Here is a 23,314-nt window from a genome sequence, read left to right as displayed (position 1 = left end):
ATGACAGAAGGCGGTCCCATAATCTGCCCGTGGCAATAAATAATCTGCTGCCGATCGGCAGAGGCGGGTTTACGGCGTTACGGATGTGGTACTGAACTCTCCTCTTTCTTTGACGTGAAATCTTTGTGTGCAGACTTGCTTGGCAGGTAAGCGTTCTTGATGGTGAGCGTGGCTGACTTGTCTTGACCTGCTTGCTGACCTCACAGGTTCTTGCGGTCTGCATCATCAACCACATATCATCAGGTGACGTGACAGAATAAGTGCCAGTCCTGTGACGTAGTTAATTAATCTACAAGAAAGCCTGTCTGTATTTAAAGAGAGATATCCTTAATCCCATTCAGGTGTAAGTGGGGGTTTGTCCAGAGTGGCCAGGGCTGTCTACATCACACGTAGACAGGCGGAGAACAAGAGTGCAAGAAGAAAAGAGTGGGAGAGAAAGCGTGCAGGTGAACGATAATTGCATTATGGGAAATTCGAAGAGTGGCGCGCTGTCCAAGGAGATCTTGGATGACCTGAAACTCAACACAAAGTACACAGAGGCCGAGCTGTGCACTTGGTACCAGAGTTTCCTCAAAGAGTGTCCAAGCGGCCGCATCAGCAAAGAGCAGTTTGAGGGCATCTACGCCAGCTTCTTCCCAGATGCCGACCCAACAGCGTACGCACGGCACGTTTTCCGCAGCTTTGACACGAATGCAGATGGTACCCTGGACTTTAAAGAGTACATTGTTGCTCTGCACCTCACTTCGTCTGGAAAGACCCTGCGGAAGTTGGAATGGGCGTTTGCCCTCTACGATGTTGATGGCAACGGCACCATTAGCAAAAACGAAGTCCAAGAAATTGTTAGGGTGAGTATTAATCCACAAAGAACACGTAAATAGAGCCTGATCCATCCGTGCTGGGATGATAATGGTTTGAGATATTTGTGAATGCATTAACATTAGCGCTCAAGATTCCTTTAACAAATGAGATTATCAGGGTCAGACTAGTAGACACGCTGAAGCTAACAAGCTGGAGCACAGGACAGTTTGCATTAGGACTCAAGAGAACAACAAGTTCACATAAATCTGAAAATACTGATGTAATGTTAACTCGAAAAATTTGCACCCCACCCCCCCCATGCAGTCAATATTCAACATGATCCCGGCTGAGGTCCAGAAAAACCTTCCTGAAGATGAGAACACACCGGACAAGCGAGCAAACAAAATCTGGAGTTTTTTCGGGAAAGACGAAAGTGGTAATTTTCATGAGATTTTCGTTCTAACTAGCCTAGCATTCCGTAGAAGCTTGCGTTAAACTGGCCCTCCGTGTTGCAGATAAAATCGCAGAGGGAGAATTCATCAAGGGGGTGATGGACAACAAGGACATCCTGCGGTTGATACAGTACGACGAGCCCAAGAAGATTCAGGAGAAGCTGAAGGAGAAGAAGCAGTAGAAGTTAGGCAACTTCTGTAAGACTCTTTACTCACTGCCCCGCCTGAGCCTGGATACCTTTACATCGGTACAACCAGCGGAACTGTTGGTCAACCAAAGACTCGAACAAGTCAGCACATTGCACTCGTTTTCTAATGCCACATGCTTGCTAGTTAGTCGTTCTCGCGTCCGACTACCCCGGAACTGGAACTTTAACTCTCATACGTGGCCACGTCAGCACCAGAGCCGTGTGACTCTGATTCGACATTAGTTTGTTATCTGCACCATGAAAACGTGGCCCCTGGTACTCCGATGACGAGTATTACTTTCCAATCCCCCCTACTGTAATCAATCCTCTTATCATCTGAAGGTCAGCAGATACAAATCTAATGCTGCCACACCACACCGGCTCTCCTCAGCGCTCGTTTCAGTACCGGGACATTCCGGGCGACGGGTGTCATCTCTGTACATATAAACTGGCTTTAGGCTGCACTCTGAGCCGATGTATTGGCTGTAACTTTTGCAGAGCGTGTTTGAATCTGTGTGTAATTTTTCTTTTTCTATCATTTGGCCGTGTCACATTACGTTATGCCTTTTCACTAGAAGTTCATTTTGCTCTTCGTCCACAAGCCATCAGTGGCTTGCAAATGCTGCAGATTTGCTTGTGAAGGCTGACTTTGTTTTTTTCTTAACCATTCTCATTACAGACTGATGATAAAATAACCCCCAAAAAACCCGAATAAACATGCTGTATGGATGCTGCTGCTTCCAAAAATACATGTATGATGTAGACCCATCGTGCTGGTTTTAAATGGCATTTTAAATGAATTGTGGAACCCATGGCAGATTTTAATCACAGAGAGAGAGAACAAACTCCGTCCCTTCAGGTGAGTATTGTTAATTCCTTCGTTAATTCCAGTATCATTTTGATTTCATTAGCTTCAAATATAGGCTTTAAGAAACCGAGCTCGGTATCCAATTGCTTCATTCACTACTGACAACCTAATTATCTGAACCTGGCGCTACCGCTGGCTTTGAGCTCTGGCCAGGGATACAGGGCTTACCTCAGTCTTACGGTAAAGCCTGCTTTGGCTCACACTAATTCATGCCCTTGTATTCTGGCGTCAACTATTGGTGCGAAAAGACCCCATGAGGTCGCGGGTCAAACGCTGACCCTCACTTTCGTACCTCTCACCGTCGTAACACAAACACAACACTTCAATCTATAGGCTTGCTCTTGTGCAGATTTTAAAAGGGAACAACCGACCATTATATTTCCTTTATTACGGACACATAGTTTCTCTTAAAACAAACTTTGAAACGAACATTACATTTCTGTAAACTTCGGCGTTAATGAATACTGTGCTATTCACCAGTTAAAATCAACTTTTACAATATTGTAAAAATGTGCTTTACAGAATAATACATTTAACTGAACGATTTAGCCAATGCACATAAACCACACAATAGGACACGGCAACTATCAATACAACAATGCATCATGGGTGGGATTCCTGAAACCGTTTTACTTTTTAAAAGGTTTTGGCTTGAAACATGCCAATTAAGTCTAAGCAAACTAGATAAATAGCCAGCGTTGCCAATCTCTGTATAAAAAATACATAGAAAAGAAGTTGAAGCTTGGCGTTTGCTTGCAGAAATTTGCGTACGGTCAGCTGTTCCATGCTGATGTTGAGGAAGTGGGCATCATATCCTGTGATCCCTGCAGTTTTGTACAGCTACAGTAAGAATGTCACAACACAGACACGGACACAGACAGACATCCACACGTGCAGTTTCAGTCCTGGTTGGGCATTTCGTGGCTTTGATGTAGGCTCAGGGTCGGGTGGGGTCGGGTCACCACAGCAACCTTCTCCTGCTGGCAAGTCCACATTTACGCTGGTTGCAGTTCAATGTTTGCCTGATGTGGTTCTGTTTTCATTCCAACACATATAACATATGAAAGTGTTGAAACACATTAACCACTAAGGTGTTGAATTGGACAATGGGGTCTTAAAAATGCATCATATCTACAATCAAAATGGGAGCGAATACATGCAAGTTGAAGAAATGCTTAGAATAGGCTACATTACACAAAACAAAGGTTACACATAAAACGTAACAGTATCTATAGCGATAGAAAGCAATAGAGAGAGAGAGAGAGAGAGAGAGAGAGACTGGTGATATAACACAGATTAAGATGTATTATGCACATTCTGTAGCATTTTAACCTTTAGGCACTAAAAGGTGTACATTGTAACCAACTGCACATCTCACTGACTCCCATGTACTGCACTTTTTACTGCACTTCGACTTTCCCATGCATTATAATAAAAATGAATAGAATCTTATAGCTGAGAGTGGATGAGCTGTGTTAATCACAGTATATTATATAAAGGCAATATTGACAAAAACCTATCGAAGGTCAATTCAAGATTAGGGACAAATAAACATCATTCTGCCTAAAGTCATGATTATACATCTGCATATTCTTAATATTTGGTGACTGTATTATTATCTAACCCATTTCTCAAATTCTATTGTATCCTATGGCGGACCTGTGCACTGTGACTGGAACATTTTTGTTGAGTATACATTATGTTCAAATTGCATTATATATTCCCCTTCAATTGGTAAATTTTCCACTAAAAAATAAGTTCGGAGCATAGCTGATAAACCAATCCTCTCGTAATTTCAGCTGCCAGAAATCAAGAGGACCAGACACATCTTTGTAATCTACACACAGAGTCAGGCTTACTATTAAAATTTGACAAACATGCAGACATTGAAGGGAATGACATCAAAATGAAAACTGTTCCATCAATGACCATTAGACCATGTAAACAAGAATGTCATGTCCACGGCCATTCCGAAATAAAAGTTTAAATAAAAACCAATCATTTCTACTCTACCCTGCTTTCTGCTTTATGGGTAGAGTGCAGAAGCTAAAGAGCAAGACAGCATATTACAGTCATCTGAAGTAGAAAATGAGATAATAATTTCTTGAGGGATGATCTAATAAGCACATTTTTTCATACACGTATTATAGTTTTATACTGGAATCATTGGCTTGTACACTGACAGCATAACCAGGACTACACCACCACTAAAAGCATCCATAATCCAGCCATGCCAGGAAAGTCCAGTCGAGCGGGTCCCGTACGTTGCCCTCAGGCTGTTTAGCTGAAGAGGCAGTTTAGCATTTTAGAGCTGATGGTGGCTGATGCCCTGAACCGATAGATGTGTAGGTGATGTTAACACAGGCGACACCTGTAGAGCTACGGACATTAGCCTTCTGTGCTACTGGCTTTGGGGTGTTGGACTCATGCAGAGACTGAAAGAGATGGAGGGAGCGTTTGAAGAAGGACCAACTGTCTCTAAATGTCCAGGTCCACAGGCCTGAATTCCCCGGTCTTGTGCTCCTGTACCCACAGCTCCCGGTCTTTGGCTGGATCCACGCTCTGTAGCAGCTGGTCCACCGGCTCCAGGGTCTGTAAACAGACAGAAAGGCTGCTAACTCTGACCACAAAACTGAAATACAACCACTCTGTAACAATACAACAAATGACCAGTATTCATAACACTGAACAAACACCAATCACAACAACTGAAACAAAAAACACTCTGAAATGATGTAATAAATCACCAGTATTCATAACTCTGAACAAACACCAATCACAACATCTAAAAAAAAACCACTCTGAAATGATGTAATAAATCACCAGTATTCATAACTCTGAACAAACACCAATCACAACACCTCAAACAAAACCACTCTGAAATGATGTAATAAATCACCAGTATTCATAACTCTGAACAAACACCAATCACAACAACTCAAACAAAAAAAACTCTGAAATGATGTAATAAATCACCAGTATTCATAACTCTGAACAAACACCAATCACAACACCTCAAACAAAACCACTCTGAAATGATGTAATAAATCACCAGTATTCATAACTCTGAACAAACACCAATCACAACAACTCAAACAAAAAAAACTCTGAAATGATGTAATAAATCACCAGTATTCATAACTCTGAACAAACACCAATCACAACACCTCAAACAAAACCACTCTGAAATGATGTAATAAATCACCAGTATTCATAACTCTGAACAAACACCAATCACAACACCTCAAACAAAACCACTCTGAAATGATGTAATAAATCACCAGTATTCATAACTCTGAACAAACACCATCACAACACCTCAAACAAAACCACTCTGAAATGATGTAATAAATCACCAGTATTCATAACTCTGAACAAACACCAATCACAACACCTCAAACAAAACCACTCTGAAATGATGTAATAAATCACCAGTATTCATAACTCTGAACAAACACCAATCACAACACCTCAAACAAAACCACTCTGAAATTATGTAATAAATCACCAGTATTCATAACACTGAACAAACACCAATCACAACAACTGAAACAAAAAACACTCTGAAATGATGTAATAAATCACCAGTATTCATAACTCTGAACAAACACCAATCACAACATCTAAAAAAAAAACCACTCTGAAATGATGTAATAAATCACCAGTATTCATAACTCTGAACAAACACCAATCACAACACCTCAAACAAAACCACTCTGAAATGATGTAATAAATCACCAGTATTCATAACTCTGAACAAACACCGATCACAACAACTCAAACAAAAAAAACTCTGAAATGATGTAATAAATCACCAGTATTCATAACTCTGAACAAACACCAATCACAACACCTCAAACAAAACCACTCTGAAATGATGTAATAAATCACCAGTATTCATAACTCTGAACAAACACCAATCACAACAACTCAAACAAAAAAAACTCTGAAATGATGTAATAAATCACCAGTATTCATAACTCTGAACAAACACCAATCACAACACCTCAAACAAAACCACTCTGAAATGATGTAATAAATCACCAGTATTCATAACTCTGAACAAACACCAATCACAACACCTCAAACAAAACCACTCTGAAATGATGTAATAAATCACCAGTATTCATAACTCTGAACAAACACCAATCACAACACCTCAAACAAAACCACTCTGAAATGATGTAATAAATCACCAGTATTCATAACTCTGAACAAACACCAATCACAACACCTCAAACAAAACCACTCTGAAATGATGTAATAAATCACCAGTATTCATAACTCTGAACAAACACCAATCACAACACCTCAAACAAAACCACTCTGAAATTATGTAATAAATCACCAGTATTCATAACTCTGAACAAACACCAATCACAACAACTCAAACAAAACCACTCTGAAATTATGTAATAAATCAACAGTATTCATAACTCTGAACAAACACCAATCACAACACCTCAAACAAAACCACTCTGAAATGATGTAATAAATCACCAGTATTCATAACTCTGAACAAACACCAATCACAACACCTAAAAAAAAACCCACTCTGAAATGATGTAATAAATCACCAGTATTCATAACTCTGAACAAACACCAATCACAACATCTAAAAAAAAACCACTCTGAAATGATGTAATAAATCACCAGTATTCATAACTCTGAACAAACACCAATCACAACACCTCAAACAAAACCACTCTGAAATGATGTAATAAATCACCAGTATTCATAACTCTGAACAAACACCAATCACAACACCTCAAACAAAACCACTCTGAAATGATGTAATAAATCACCAGTATTCATAACTCTGAACAAACACCAATCACAACACCTCAAACAAAACCACTCTGAAATTATGTAATAAATCACCAGTATTCATAACTCTGAACAAACACCAATCACAACAACTCAAACAAAACCACTCTGAAATTATGTAATAAATCAACAGTATTCATAACTCTGAACAAACACCAATCACAACACCTCAAACAAAACCACTCTGAAATGATGTAATAAATCACCAGTATTCATAACTCTGAACAAACACCAATCACAACACCTAAAAAAAACCCACTCTGAAATGATGTAATAAATCACCAGTATTCATAACTCTGAACAAACACCAATCACAACATCTAAAAAAAAACCACTCTGAAATGATGTAATAAATCACCAGTATTCATAACTCTGAACAAACACCAATCACAACACCTCAAACAAAACCACTCTGAAATGATGTAATAAATCACCAGTATTCATAACTCTGAACAAACACCAATCACAACACCTCAAACAAAACCACTCTGAAATGATGTAATAAATCACCAGTATTCATAACTCTGAACAAACACCAATCACAACACCTCAAACAAAACCACTCTGAAATTATGTAATAAATCACCAGTATTCATAACTCTGAACAAACACCAATCACAACACCTCAAACAAAAAAAACTCTGAAATTATGTAATAAATCAACAGTATTCATAACTTTGAACAAACACCCCGGACGGGGTTACTCTGGATCCTGTGTTAATGTCCTGTGTCATCCATCTTGAATGCCATATCAGTCATTAGTCGTTTTTCATTCATCTCAGCTGTTCATCTTCATCTCATCTCTATTCACTTCGATTGGGTAATGTCATGATTCGGTCCGGCAGGGGCTAGTCCAGATCCGGGATTCGGATCGGCGTTTCATGTTGGTCCGGTGTAATGTTTCCTGATCGTGTTCACCTGTGTCTGATTGTATGAAGCTGCCCTGTTTGTGTTAGTTCACCGTTACTTGTCGTTGTTACTTGATGTCTTCCCTGTCCTGTTCTTCATGTATTAAATCCTTGTTTTGTGATGTCGTGCGTATGCGTCATTCTTCATCTCAACAGTAATCATAACTCTCAACCACTCGAACACACATACAACCACTCTGAAATAATGTTATAAATGAACAATAATCAAAACAGTTTGGTGTCATAGAAAACTAACCAAACCCAACTAAATATCAAACAAAAGCACTCAACAAAACAGCAATCACAACACCTCAAACAGGAATATGACTGTTCAGAGACAAACTTAGCAATGAACTAAACTTGATTAATTCAGAAACAAACAAAAAAACAACAACAAAAAAATCCAATGCAACTTTGCATCAGTCCACAGCCAGAGGTTGCCAGATCCATACAACTGTGAACAATTCAACTTACACTTTGGTTGAACATGTCTGTCTCGTGCCGCAGTGTGGTGTACTGACGCAGGTGCTGCTGTATCATCTCTACCCTCTCCACCTCCAGCCTCTCCAGCTCCTAAACGAACAGATAATCTAACATGAGACAGGTCTGCACCTCCACAGGGTGAATGCGCCATCACTTACTGGACAAGTGTGTAATTACCAAGCTCGTAGTGACCATCTCCTCAAACCACTTGGACTGATTCTGGTTGTAAAGGTCCACACAGCGCATCAGGTCATCCCCTGTTAGAAGACCAATGAGAAAGTGAATAGTGCAGTGCCTCTTTCTCCACAGCAGGGGGCAGCCTGTGGCCAGTCACTACAGCTTTACTCTAACAGATGCATTTTAAGTTACTGCGGTGGATGGTATGATTGTAGGTAAAATTGCAGAAAAGCCAGAAATGAGAAACAATGTTGGCCTCCAGTCACCTTCCTGGTGACCTCAGGAAAAAGTAATTGCTCAGACTGAACTGGATCCGGCTGGCTCATTGGTTGTGGTTGTGACCGGCTGTAGGGTCAGTCCACGAGGGAAAGATAAAGATAACTGCAAGGTTGCGACCCACTGCAGCTGAGAGCTAATGCATACCTGAAGGCAGGGAGGCTGGGGAGTTGTAGAGGTTCTCAGTTCGTGAGAAATCCAGTCTGTAGGCTATAAATTCAGCTCCACCTTTCCGGGAGTGATGTTAGTATTATTTGACAATCATTTCCTCTGTCACTTCTTGTATTGACTGAGAACGTTGTTAGAGGTGATAAGAGGTGAAAGGTCATGTAGTGTGCAACCCCAATCGGTGAACAGCAGTTCGCTGTGAACCACATATCCCCCTCTCCCCGACACGGACCTGTCAGGACACGTCAAGTCATCCATTGATACCCGTGCTGACTGCGGCCAAGAGATTAGCATTCTGGCCGGTGGTTAATGGTGCTCTCCTGCTGGGCCTATTAGAGCCATAAAAATAGCCCACCGCTGCGGTTTCCCTGTCCAAATGGCGTCTGGAACCAATATGGCCGGGACCTCCTCAGTCTTCCTGTCTGGGGCTCGCTGGGAACGCTGTGGGAACTTCTTTTCTAGCGCCCCTGCCCCCACCTCAGCTTCTCTTTACACAACGCAGGAACCGAGGCGCCGCTCCGGAGACGCCCCTGAGAAGCCAAGCGGCTTACGCAACACAAAGGCTCCTCTCCCGTGGAAGTGCATCCGGAACACAATGGCGTGAGAGGAGAATGGCTCGCTCCTTCACACCATCCCGACAGAGGTTCCCCGGCAGGGGCCGGATGAGGGGTTCAGTAACACTAACTGCTGCCGCAGAATCAAGTCTGTAACCCGAGAAAACCCTTCCTCAAACTGGTTTACCGAGCATGTACGTCTGCGAGCTGTGGAGGAGGATCAACCACCGGGCTGGTAACGAGAACCTCACCTGCTTGCGTGGATTTCCGTCTGGCCTTCTTGATGTCCTCCTCCGTCTTATTACTCAGCTTGATCTCCAGCTGCTGTGTCTTCACCTCCAGGTCCTTCTGCCTGTCGGCCAAGGCCTTGCGGGCCTATCAGAAGAGAAGAACGTTTCTTAGTGTGAACGCATCAGAAGCAGAACCTTACTGTACCGAAATGCCATCAGACTATGTTGAAGTCACTTTGCTCGGGTTCTGGGCAAACCCTGACGTGAGAACGTTCCAAACAGAGTGATTGCTTAACCAGAGGCGCTTCACAAATGTGATCAGTGTCCCTCATTCACTGATCAGCCATGACATGATCACCACCGAGGTCCCCTGTCTGCTGCCAAAAGGACCATGGTGCCATGATGCCTCAACTCCACTAGGTCTCAGGAGGTCTCACAAGGCGTCATTAATGAGGTGTGGCAATCAGGGAATCAATGGTAAATGCTTCAACTGGTGGTGATGTTTCAGTGTGTTGGTGTTTAGTACTTCATGACAGTAATATTATAGGTTATGAAATAAATTTAAAATCAAACAGAAGACCCCACCTTCTCCACAGCAGCGTAGCGCGTCAGCAGCTGCTTGCGGAGGTCAGCGATGTGGTGGTCATATTTCTTCATGTCCTTCTTAAAATTGTCACCCCGGAACGTCAGTAAGGGCTTCTCCACCTCACACTGGAGCTGAGTAACACACACATATGGGTGGTAGTAGCCTAGAGGGTAACACAATCGCCTATAAACCAGAAGACCCAGGTTCAAATCCCACTTACTACCATCGTGTCCCTGAGCAAGACACTTAACCCTAAATTGTCCCTGTAACTAGTGACTGTAAGTCGCTCTGGATAAGGGCGTCTGGTAAATGCTGTAAATGTAAATGTACATATCACATATCCAGGCTCCAGTTGTGCTTCTGCTCGCCTCAGCCTTCTCTACACAACTGTGTGTGTGTGGGACAGAGAGAAACCTTTGGAGCAGTTTGGATCTTCTCTGCCATGCTTGATTTACATTGATGGCTGCATCGAGCTGCAACGTTCTGACCTGAGGGTGTCGCTTAAGCATTAAACAGCACATCGGCATCCACACAAATGCTCAGATGCATGTTCTCCCATTCAGAACCATTTCAGAGCTTTTCTTTTAACAGTGTACATCAGCGCGCCGTTTTAACGTTCCGCACAAATTCAAAGCTCCAATCTCCATCGAGCCAAGATTACCACATCCCATGCAGCAACTGTCAGACAGTTCCTTCTACGCTTTCTTATCTAGACTTCATTCAAGCTTTCTGTCACGATCTGACTCCAGTTCCGTGGTTTTCAATGTTCCCGAATTCCCTGATTGTGTCCGGCTGTGTTGTCCTGTATTGGGGTGTGCTCCTGTTTCTTCTAATAAACCCCGTTTGTTCCCAGTCGTGCGACTTTAATTCCTGCACCCCATCACTGTGACAGAGCGACCGGACCATTTTGTGGATGCAGACAGCTGAGCCCCGAGGAGATCTACCATCGCGGCTCCACCTCTTACCAGATGACACCGCTGGCTTGATATTCAGCAGGGTCCATCATGCGGTCGTCATCCCCTCGTGGTGCGCGAGACGAGGCGCAGGGGCTCGTTCGTTCAGGGTTTCAGGTCGAGGAAGGGAGTGGGCAGACGGAAAAGGACCAAGTGCCGATGTCGATTGGCTGAGAGCAATTCACCATTCCGGGTCCACGATTCGGTCCGAGTTTTGTAGAGTCGATATTATGTTCCTTATTACCCTGATTATTCACAGCTGTCTAGTGTGTATAAATATTTGCCTCTTGTGTCACATCCTCATCGCGTCCTGGATCGTTGTCCTGTCTTGTATTAAACCCCAAGTCGTGTGAACGTGTCCTTCATGGACCCTGTTGCCCGTGACAGTTTCGTCTTATTTAGTTCTATCTACATATTGCATGAAACCTGATAATCCTTGATGTGTGGGAAAGGCAATAAATCCACTAGACTGTACCTTTGAGGAGAACTTGAGGTGGACTTCAGCTTCATCAGCCAAGCTCTTCTTCAGCTGGGCCCAGGCATCTCCCAGAGTCCTGCAACAGGACGAACCATCTACAGCAACCATGGCAACTCGTTTCAGTATGTTTCTCCACTTCCATGGATTAAATATCGAAAAAAAAAAAAACACATGCACGAGACCTGGTTCGACATACAACTCACACTCACCCCTCTTCTTGAGCTGCTAATGGACTCTGTGAGAGCTTGGACAGGTTCTTCGCGTACTCCTCTTCGATCTTTATCCTGGGGGAGTCACAAGGTCTGTTAGGAGGCCTGGAGCAAAACTTTCAAATGGATCAGTGGCAAGGACACTCTGGGCCACAGTGGTCGAGGAGCAGGAGTGACGAATGGCCGGCCGACCCGAGCCAGAGCTCAGAGACGGCCGGAGAGGAATCTGTCTACTCACAAATGGCCTGAGGACACGGCCATTAAAACTGACCTTAACTACAACGAGCAAAGCCCATCTGCCACGAGGTGCCATGGGCGCCGTTTACAAGCAGCCCCAGTGCCACCGCGGCCCGGGGATAGCCGCTGCCATTCTGACGGCCAAGAGCGCTGAAGCAATTAACTAAAGCTGGCAGCGAAGGCACAGTGACAGCTGCATTTAATAGGAACTCTGAGTGTCTCTGTGTGTGTGTGTGTGTGTGTGTGGTGTGTGTGTTGGGCAGACAAACATTTTTCTGTTCAATCAGTGGGGTCAAAAGTTACTCTGTAGCCAAACACCAGTTGACTCAAACAATCGAAAATAAATATATACATTAGATATCATTCCTTGGATCACTGTCGCTCTAACTAGTGTTCATTTTAGTGCCAGTAGTGCCGTAAGGGGTTTAACTGTAATGCTAGTCCTGCATCGATCATTTTTATTGAACAATTGTGTAATTGCTTTATGCCCAGCAAACAATATTATCCCCTCAATGTCCTCGAAAACATATTTATTTGGGGACATTGAATGAATTTTATACAGAAGTCCTGGGGACATTATTGTTGGGGCGATGTTAGACATTTTTACCAATGCTACTGCTACTGATACTAATAACATTACATATCATTTGGACACTTTATTGTCCATGAAAGCCCTGAAGACATCTACAAAACAACACAAACTCACCAGCACACTGATCACAATACGGGAACACAATGCTCATTAACAGTCCATAACAACGTTCAATGTCCCCATTACAATTATGGGATGTTCTAAAGACAACTTTTGATTGTACAGTTACTCCTGATTGTAAAGCGTCTGCTAAATTCTGTCAATGTAAATGAATGTTATCTGGTAATTCCAATGGGAACATTCCCCATTATAAGTATCTTATTCACAGCGGTGCACAAAACAAGAATTAATGGTGCACGTTCCGAATGTCCAGTAAACGTCTGGGGGATGTCACATGCTTGCTGGGTTCTAGCCATTTTGTCATTAAGCAGCTCTAAAAAGCTTCATTGCACAGGTCAAGGACACTTTCGCTGCAGATTATGCTGTAAACAGCCTGAGAGCTGGGCGGGGCTGCGGTGGAGTACCTCTCCCGGATGAACTCGGCCATCTCTTTCTGCATCTGTTTGCCCTTTAGCTGCTTCTGTAGCAGAACCTCAAAGCCAGGGATGCAGGCGCCCCCCTGAGGATCCTTCCTGTCAGCCTGGGGATGGAGGCGAGCGACAGATCAGTTTTTCCCTTCACGCACAGCATTCACATTTCACACTGACCTTTGACCTGCTGTCATTGAGGTGGCGAAACGCCTCAGATTAACAGGTAAACGAGGACACGAGCGTGGCCGCCAGGCGCTCTCCCATGATGCATTTTGAGTCAGGTGCTGTGTGAGTCAGGCACTCTGGGCCACCTCTGTTTTTGTGGGAGACGCGAGCGGGCACATGATGTGAGTGCGTGAGTCATATGTAAAGAGAAAGTTGAAGTGACCGTAGTTGAATGAGTCAGATCCTGCATGTGGGTGAGCACGAGTGCACATGTAGGCGTGCATGCATGTTCACGTGTGTTGCTAATGCTTTTCAGAGCGTGCATGCATTTAAATGCAGATCTATATACTTTAAACTTCTACACAGCTTCCGCAGAGCATCGGCCCGATGGGTCCGACAATTCTCCACTCTGTCAAGCCCTCACCCAGAAGTAGTCGCAGTAGCTCCACTCGCTGGGTTTCAGAAGCTCCTGCTCGGGCATCGTCATGGGCAGAGGAAACGTGACGCCATTGATCTGCAGAGAGAGGAGCCCCGGGAGACGGTCAGGACAGGCTTGCTGGACGTGTGTGTGTGTGTGTGTGTGTGTGTAGAGAGGTCAGAGATTAGTAATGCCCACTGGTGGGGGAGATTGGTCATTTACACGGAAACCTAACCAATCGTTCCCAAGGGCAGCGGGACTGAGAGGGAACGACGCCGGGCAACGGATTTGCGCTCGATTAAAAGTTTTTTCTGGTTGAAGCTCAGAGAAACAGAGATAAACACACCCTGCTCTAATTGAATAAAAAGCAGTCATGCTAACTGCGCCTTCAATTAGCTTTTAAGAGCTGCAATTATGCAACGTTCACCATCTGCAAGTCCTCGCCGCCTGCCAAGCACGATGCCCGGCGTGCCAGATCCCTCCAGACCACACGGGCACCCCGTCACACTGGCAAACAAAAGGGTTTTCCGTCGGATTAGCTGCTTCACTGCAGGACGCAGCAATGAAATAAAACAACGGTATATTTCATAAATATAAAGCAGAAACAGAAACATGAAGTATATTACTGTATTACAATTTTTTGACATGCTCTTAGTGGTGGTTTTCTCTTTTGTATAAAAGTTTGGTCACACCATCTCATTGTGTTTTCAATGTGTTTTCTTAATTTTCATGACCATTTACGTTGGTAGATTCTCACTGAAGGCACCAAAACTATGAATGAACACGTGGAGTTATGTACTTAACAAAAAAAGGTGAAATAAGTGAAAACATGTTTTATATTCTAGTTTCTTTGCTCTGATTACTGCTTTGCACACTCTTGGCATTCTCTCCATGAGCTTCAAGAGGTCGTCACCTGAAATGCTTCTCCAACAGTCTTGAAGGAGTTCCCAGAGGTGTTTAGCACTTGTTGGGGTCCAGCTCACCCCAAACCATCTGGACTGGGTTCAGGTCCGGTGACTGTGGAGGTCAGGTCTCCACTTTTTGTTAAGTACAGAACTCCACATGTGTTCATTCATAGTTTTGATGCCTTCAGTGAGAATCTACCAACGTAAATGGTCATGAAAATAAAGAAAACACGTTGAATCAGAAGGTGTCCAAACTTTTGGCCTGTTCTGTAATATAAGGATACATTTTACCATATTGCACCATCTTACATTTACATTTACAGTATTTACCAGACGTCCTTATCCAGAGTGACTTACAATCAGTAGTTACAGGGACAGTCTCCCTGGAGACACTCAGGGTTAAGTGTCTTGCTCAGGGACACAATGGTAGTAAGTGGGAATGGAACCCGGTTCTTCTGGTTCATAGTGAGTGTGTTACCCACTAGGCTACTACCACCATATTCTGTGGATCTGTGAATTTTAACAATTAAAATTACAAAAAAGGTTGAATGGCTGTTTGTTAATGTCTTATCCAGACACAATTTGCTAACACATATAAAGATGTGTGCATTATGAGCATGAAGCAAAAAATCTGTAATAACTAGCGCCGCACAATGATGAATGTGAACCAGGCTACGATGGGAAGATCTCAGTAGTTCTTGCATTTGTATGATAGCTGACGCTAATGTGAGCTGTTTCTGTTAACGGTCGATAAAGTTTGATTTGGATTTGGAACATTGCCTTGATCCTGCAATTCCATAGAAATACACAACACATAGACACACAACACACTAGAGGTTCGAACCTTCACTGATGTCACAATTTGATTTCATTACAATTATCATGCCACCGATTCATATTCCATGACTTCACACGATGTATTGAAATACGTCGGTGAGATGAGAGTTCCGGCCTTGTTCACCCAGACGTCTGAACCAGGCGGTTTTCTGCCGTTCTTGCTGTCAGGTGAACGTCCACATGGGCATGTTCGATGGTGTCAAATAAAAGCTGCACGTAATGACTTCTCGCCGCTGACTTCAGCCGAAATGCTGATGAACAATAAACAATGTTAAGCGAACGGCAGTGAAACGGCGATCGAACGCAGCTACAAAGCGCACCAAGAGTGCGTATGGCATTCAGATGGAACGAGGCCGAACTCCGTCTCCAACCCGCTGTTCTCAGATCAGGCCGCCACGGTCACTACTTTTTACCCAGAACACCACCAGGCGACGTCATTGTGATCGCCATCGGCCATCAATTATAATCCCAACACCCGCACTCAGACGGGAAAGTAAACAGGGACGCGAGCAGACAGACACCCTTTCATGATGGACTTCCTCCAGCCTCATCTCTTCCTTCATTTTCTGGCTGAGAGATCGTGCTGATTGTCATGGGCCCGGATTTTCCATTACGCCGCCTCCCCATCTATCACCGCCGCTGTTTATCTCCCGCTCTCCAGCGGCGCCGCGGAACGGCCCATTTATCTGGAGCGGCCGGGCCTCAGCCACCAACGGACGGACGCGGCCATCACGATTCATTTATTAACGCTTAATACACGGCTCGCCGCGTGAAAATCACTTTCATTACAGCGCCGTTCACTCGCTGACCCGTTACATTCCAGGACACCTTCTATATACCCCAAATACAAGTCCTCGAGGGAGTCGTGTCTCCCACAGGACATTTACATTTACATCCAGAGCGACTTACAGTCAGTAGTTACAGGGACAGTCCCCCCCTGGAGACACTCAGGGTAAAGTGTCTTGCTCATGGACACGATGGTAGTAAGTGGGATTTGAACCTGGGTCTTCTGGTTCATAGGCGAGGGTGTTACCCGCTAGGCTACTACCACCCTATTGAAAATGTGGACACAGGACAGTACGTACCATTTCACCCGACATGTAGCGTAAAAAAGCCACGAACACCGCTGCCGTAACTACACTGAGCAGGCAAACGACCTCAGAGCCGCGAACTTCACACACGCTCAGCAGCAAAACCACGAGGCCGCGGGCTTCTGGACTGCTGTTGCCAGGCGACAAGTTGCTTCCACCGTAAAACCACGTTTTCGCTGTACGTTTCGCCTGTACATTTCGCGCCCACAACACCCACAATATCCACAATACCCACAAAACTGACAACACCCACAATAAACACAACACCCACAATACCCACAACACCCACAACACCCACAATACCCAAAATACCCACAACACCCACAATACCCATAATACCCACAACACCAACAACACCCACAATACCCACAACACCGACAACACCCACAATACCCACAACACCCACAACACCCACAACACCCACAACACCCACAATACCAACAACACCGACAACACCCACAATAAACACAACACCTACAACACCCACAATACCGACAATACCTACAACCCCCACAACACCCACAATACTGACAACACCCACAATAAACACAACACCCACAATACCCACAACACCCACAACACCCACAATACCCACAACACCCACAACACCCACAATACCCAAAATACCCACAACACCCACAATACCCATAATACCCACAACACCAACAACACCCACAATACCCACAACACCGACAACACCCACAATACCCCAACACCCCAACACCCACAACACCCACAATACCAACCAACACCGACAACAACCCACAATAAACACCACACCTACAACACCCACAATACCGACAATACCTACAACCCCCACAACACCCACAATACTGACAACACCCCACAATAAACACACAACCCCACAATACCCACAACACCGACACACCCACAACACCCACAATACCCCACAATACCAACAACACCGACAACACCACAACACCCACCCATAATACCCACAACACCGACAACACCCACAATAAACACAAAACACCCACAATACCCACAACACCGACAACACCCACAACACCCACAATACCCACAATACCAACAATACCTACAACACCCACAACACCCACAATACCCATAATACCCACAACACCGACAACACCCACAATAAACACAACACCCACACACCCACAATACCCACAAACACCGACAACACCCACAACACCCACAATACCCACAATACCAACAATACCTACAACACCCACAATACCCACAACACCGACAACACCCACAACACCCACAATACCCACAACACCCACAATACCCATAATACCCACAATTCCCAAAACGCCCACAATACCCACAACGCCCATAATACCCACAACACCGACAACACCCACAATAAACACAACACCCACAACCCCACAATACCAACAACACCGACAACACCCACAATACCGACAATACCTACCAACCCCCACAAACACCCACAATACCGACAACACCCACAATACCCACAACACCCACAATACCCACAATACCCTCAACACCCCACAATACCCATAATACCCACAACGGCCACAATACCCATAATACCCACAATACCCTCAACACCCACAATACCCATAATACCCACAACGGCCACAATACCCACAACACCCACAATTCCCACAGCACCCACAATACCCACAACACCCCTGACAGCGAAAAGTGCTTCTGTCACAAAGCGTACACAAATCTGAATGGCCTCTCTCTCTCTCTCTCTCTCTCTCTCTCTCCCGTGTCCATATTTCCCATTTCAACTCCCGTTAATCAGAACTAGTGCCTTTGTCACCATGGAAACTGGCCGTGCCGTGTCGTCCTCCCCCTCTGCTCCGTGCTCACAGCGGCCAGACTGACAGCTCCAGGGGCCGATCATCACTACAGCACAACACACACACACACACACACACACACGTACACACACGCGTACACACACGTACATACACACGTACACACACACACGCACGTACACACACGTACTTACACACACTCGTACATAACGTACATACACACGTACACACACACACACACACACATGTACACACTCGTACATAACGTACGTACACACACACATGTACACACACATACATACATGCATACACATACGTACACACACACACGTACACACATGTAAACACACACACACACACACACACACGTACATACAGGCGTACACACACACACACACGTACATACAGGCGTACACACACACACACACGTACACACTCGTGTACACACACGTACACATACATGCATATTTACATACATATCTTAAATATACTTTTCAAAGACCTGATCCATGATGGTCTGACCCCACCCCTAGGCTGACTCCACCCATATGATGATCAGTCCCATTTTACTCCTGCCTGCCCATAATGCTAACCCTCTTGACCTTTGAACCTCTCCATCTTGCACTGCCTGATTCATGATGGTCTGACCCCCAACTAGTCCTGTAATGGTCTGACCTGAACTGACACACGGTGGTCCAGCCCACCGCCTGAATCATGTTCTGAAATTTCCGCCCATTCCTGGTTCCCTCCTGCCAGCAAGAAAACTACTGAGGACCAGCTGCCAAACTAAGATGTTGAGCTCTTACACCTGACATATTTATAGCCAAGAGATTTCAGGCGTGACGAGTAAGCTGTGGATGCACCAGGCATGGAGATGCCCTGCACAGGCATGGAGATGCCCTGTAAAGGCATGGAGATGACCTGCACAGGCATGGAGATGCCCTGCACAGGCATGGAGATGCCCTGTGAAGGCATGGAGATGTCCTGCACAGGCATGGAGATGCCCTGTAAAGGCATGGAGATGTCCTGCACAGGCATGGAGATGCCCTGCACAGGCATGGAGATGTCCTGCACAGGCATGGAGATGCCCTGCACAGGCATGGAGATGCCCTGTGAAGGCATGGAGATGTCCTGCACAGGCATGGAGATGCCCTGCACAGGCATGGAGATGCCCTGTAAAGGCATGGAGATGTCCTGCACAGGCATGGAGATGCCCTGTGAAGGCATTTAGATGCCTTCTACACACCCTCCCTGTGTTAATCACCAGCAGGCCATGAGTTACGTAACTGCGACCAGCGTAGTGCTCCACACAGCTGCTTGGTTTGTTTCCTCCGAGGCCGAGTGCTCGATGCTCGCCTCATTCCGCGCTCCTCGCCGGACGCACCGGTGACGTGGTTTTGCTCAGATGATTGCTGGAGAGCAGCACTTCGGTTGCCGGGAGACCAAACATATGAGAAGAAACCAACAGGAGATGTATATATGTTCTCCTCTGTGTGCGTTCTGCGGTGTGACAGCAACCGACAGGAAGTATTTATAACGCGGTGTGGAGCGCTCAGCTGATGGCGCCCAAAATACCAGCAATGGTGTGTGTTCCTGAGGATAACCACCAAAGCCCTGAGGGCTTCCGTTACAGCACCTTCTGCGACCCAGGGTTCCTCATCATGCTCTTCAGGATGTTCTAGCAGATGAATTGAAGTATCTAAACCCAGAGAAAGTGAAATCCGTCCACCGCTCTGCTCAGTTCAGCCCAAATGAGACGAGTCCCCTCGGGATCAATATGGACATTATGGAGCAATGATGGCTAATGTGGCAAGAGCCAGTGAGGAACACAAACACATGACGTCATGGCCTGCATTCTGCAGTGCTGCTGGGGCTTCACGATCTCCCCAGAAAACATCTGGTCCACAGGCGTCCAGACAGCATGTTCCACGTTCCCTGCTCGGTTCTAGCTCATTCTGAGAGACAGGTGGAGAGAGGGACAGGTGAGGTGCTGAGGTCTTTTACTCACCGTTGTCTTGGTCTCCTTGATCTCCTTCTCCTTGTTGTGTCTCCTGGCGGGTGACGTGGACCCAGGGCTCTGTGGGGACAGGCAGGAGGGATCGTCAAAGCTCTCCTCCGTGTCAAAACTGGCCTCCATGGTCTACTCTCTCTCTCTCTCCCTCTCGCTCTCTCCTAAAACCCGGACGCTGGCTCGTCGCCTCCCTCGCGCCGTCTTCACGCCGTCAGCAGGCAGCCGGAGCTCGCTGCGCGCTTCTCAATCTGGCTGCCTCTGTTGCCGTGGTGAGTGGAGTTGAGGGGGGAGGAGTGAGGGTAGGTGGGGGTGGTCGTCGTAGCAGCGGTGTGTGTGTGTGTGTGGTTGGGGGGGGGGTTCCACCAGCCCTGCGGTGGACTGATACCACAGTGGAGGTGGAGATAAGACGAGGAGAGGAGCATCTCAGCCACGACTCCACCCCCTCTCCGGCCACGCCCCCTTCTCCCAGCGAGACGGTGTTTAAACCACGCAGGTACGCGGAGGAAGAGGAGGAGGAGGAGGAAGAGCGTGTTCACCCACCAGCCAATCAGGGGCTTTTCTGTTTTTTCTGAGGTTTGGCACGCTGATATGAGTGTGTGTACGTACGCAGGAAAAGTTTCATATCTGTGAAATCTGTCCGGAGATGACGTTTGGGCTCATTTCATGTAGTTAAAATACATTTGTTACATCGTTATTACCACGGTCCACACCACAATGCAAAAGCCACAGTGTGTGTGTGTGTGTGTGTGTAGAGGTCAGAACAATCTGTGTGATTGTGTGTTGAAGAGGGGACTTTCCTGCATGTCCAGTGTGTGTGTTCGTGTGTGTGCAAGCATGGCTGTGTTTATGTGCACGTCTATCTGGGCGAGCGTGTGAACGCCTTTGCTGTTAATGAAGCAGAAAACAAGCCACGAATGTCCTGGAGTCATCACGTGAAGCACCAACACACACACACACACACACACACACACACACACACACACAGCCTCACAGTATAATACACATACACCTATACACACACACGTACTGGAATCATGTACACATGTGCCTTTACACACACACACAGTATAATACACATGCACCTATACACACACGTACTGGAATCATGTACACATGTGCCTTTACACACACACACAGTATAATACACATGCACCTATACACACACACGTACTGGAATCATGTACACATGTGCCTATACACACACACACACACACACACACACACACACACACACACACACACACACAGTATAATACACATGCACCTATACAGACACACACACTGGAATCATGTACACATGCGCCTATACACACACACACACACACACACACACACACACACAGTATAATACACGTGCACCTATACACACACACACTGGAAACATGTACACATGTGCCTTTAGACACACACACAGTATAATACACATGCACCTATACACACACGTACTGGAATCATGTACACATGTGCCTATACACACACACACACACACACACACACACACACACACACACACACACACAGTATAATACACATGCGCCTATACACACACACATACTGGAAACATGTACACATGCGCCTATATACACACACCCACACACACACACAGTATAATACACATGCGCCTATACACACACACATACTGGAAACATGTACACATGCGCCTATATACACACACCCACACACACACACAGTATAATACACATGCGCCTATACACACACACATACTGGAAACATGTACACATGCGCCTATACACACACACACACACACACAGTATAATACACATGCGCCTATACACACACACACATACTGGAAACATGTACACATGCGCCTATATACACACACCCACACACACACACAGTATAATACACATGCGCCTATACACACACACATACTGGAAACATGTACACATGCGCCTATACACACACACACACACACACACACACACACACACACACACACACACAGAGTATAATACACATGCGCCTATACACACACACATACTGGAAACATGTACACATGCGCCTATACACACACACACACACACTGGAAACATGTACACATGCGCCTATATACACACACACACAGTGTAATACAAATGCGCCTATACACACACACATACTGGAAACATGTACACATGCACCTATACACACACACACACACACACACACACACACACACAGCCTCATAGTATAATACACATGCGCCTATACACACACGTACTGGAAACATGTACACATGCGGCGATAAATACTGTAAACGCTGAATAACACACATGCAGGTGTGCACACAGGAACGTTGGAGACCAGCTACATCCTCACCTTCCACACCGTCCTCCAGAACATGGCGGCGCTCGACTCCCGTACAAGCTCGCCCCTGACCGAACCCGTCCGACTCACACCGCCGCCAATCCCTCCCCTCCCCTGGAACCCATGGCACCGTCGAGGTCTCGCCTGCCCATATGGCCTCCTCGGCCCCCCTTCCCTGCGCTCCCTGACTCTCCCGGACAATCCCGCTTTCGAGCTCCGGCTCTGGGCTGGAGACTGAAGAGTGGGTAGACGGGTATTTTTAGAGCCCGTCCCCGTCCCCCGCTG

At 45.6% G+C, this 23,314-nt stretch overlaps 2 protein-coding genes across 4 annotated transcripts; one reads left to right on the top strand and one right to left on the bottom strand.

Annotated features, from left to right (window-relative positions):
* The first annotated feature begins 33 nt into the window (after positions 1–33).
* On the top strand, positions 34–5,113 carry LOC114793588 (S-modulin-like). 2 transcript variants are annotated; one of them, XM_028985551.1, is made up of 4 exons: positions 34–146; positions 342–845; positions 1,123–1,234; positions 1,314–5,113. In XM_028985551.1, the coding sequence occupies exons 2-4, from the start codon at positions 465–467 to the stop codon at positions 1,430–1,432; spliced, it is 612 nt and encodes a 203-aa protein (XP_028841384.1). In that variant the 5' UTR covers positions 34–146; positions 342–464; the 3' UTR covers positions 1,433–5,113. The 2 variants fall into 2 exon arrangements, with proteins under 2 accessions (XP_028841384.1, XP_028841383.1); XM_028985550.1 differs by having other exon boundaries at positions 43–243.
* gas7a (growth arrest-specific 7a) lies at positions 2,675–23,302 on the bottom strand. Of its 2 annotated transcripts, XM_028985545.1 has the most exons (11): positions 23,042–23,302; positions 20,720–20,788; positions 14,104–14,193; positions 13,509–13,624; positions 12,156–12,230; positions 11,944–12,022; positions 10,515–10,646; positions 9,951–10,074; positions 8,702–8,781; positions 8,516–8,614; positions 2,675–4,898 (listed from the first exon to the last, which is right to left on the bottom strand). In XM_028985545.1, the coding sequence occupies exons 1-11, from the start codon at positions 23,063–23,065 to the stop codon at positions 4,785–4,787; spliced, it is 1,002 nt and encodes a 333-aa protein (XP_028841378.1). In that variant the 5' UTR covers positions 23,066–23,302; the 3' UTR covers positions 2,675–4,784. The 2 variants fall into 2 exon arrangements, with proteins under 2 accessions (XP_028841378.1, XP_028841376.1); XM_028985543.1 differs by lacking the exon at positions 23,042–23,302 and having other exon boundaries at positions 20,720–21,101.
* Positions 23,303–23,314: the final 12 nt, after the last annotated feature.

This window comes from Denticeps clupeoides, chromosome 7, assembly GCF_900700375.1.
Source record: "Denticeps clupeoides chromosome 7, fDenClu1.1, whole genome shotgun sequence".
Classification (NCBI taxonomy): domain Eukaryota; kingdom Metazoa; phylum Chordata; class Actinopteri; order Clupeiformes; family Denticipitidae; genus Denticeps; species Denticeps clupeoides.
Note: the sequence above shows the minus strand (reverse complement) of the source record. Positions and strands in the feature narration are given on the sequence as shown.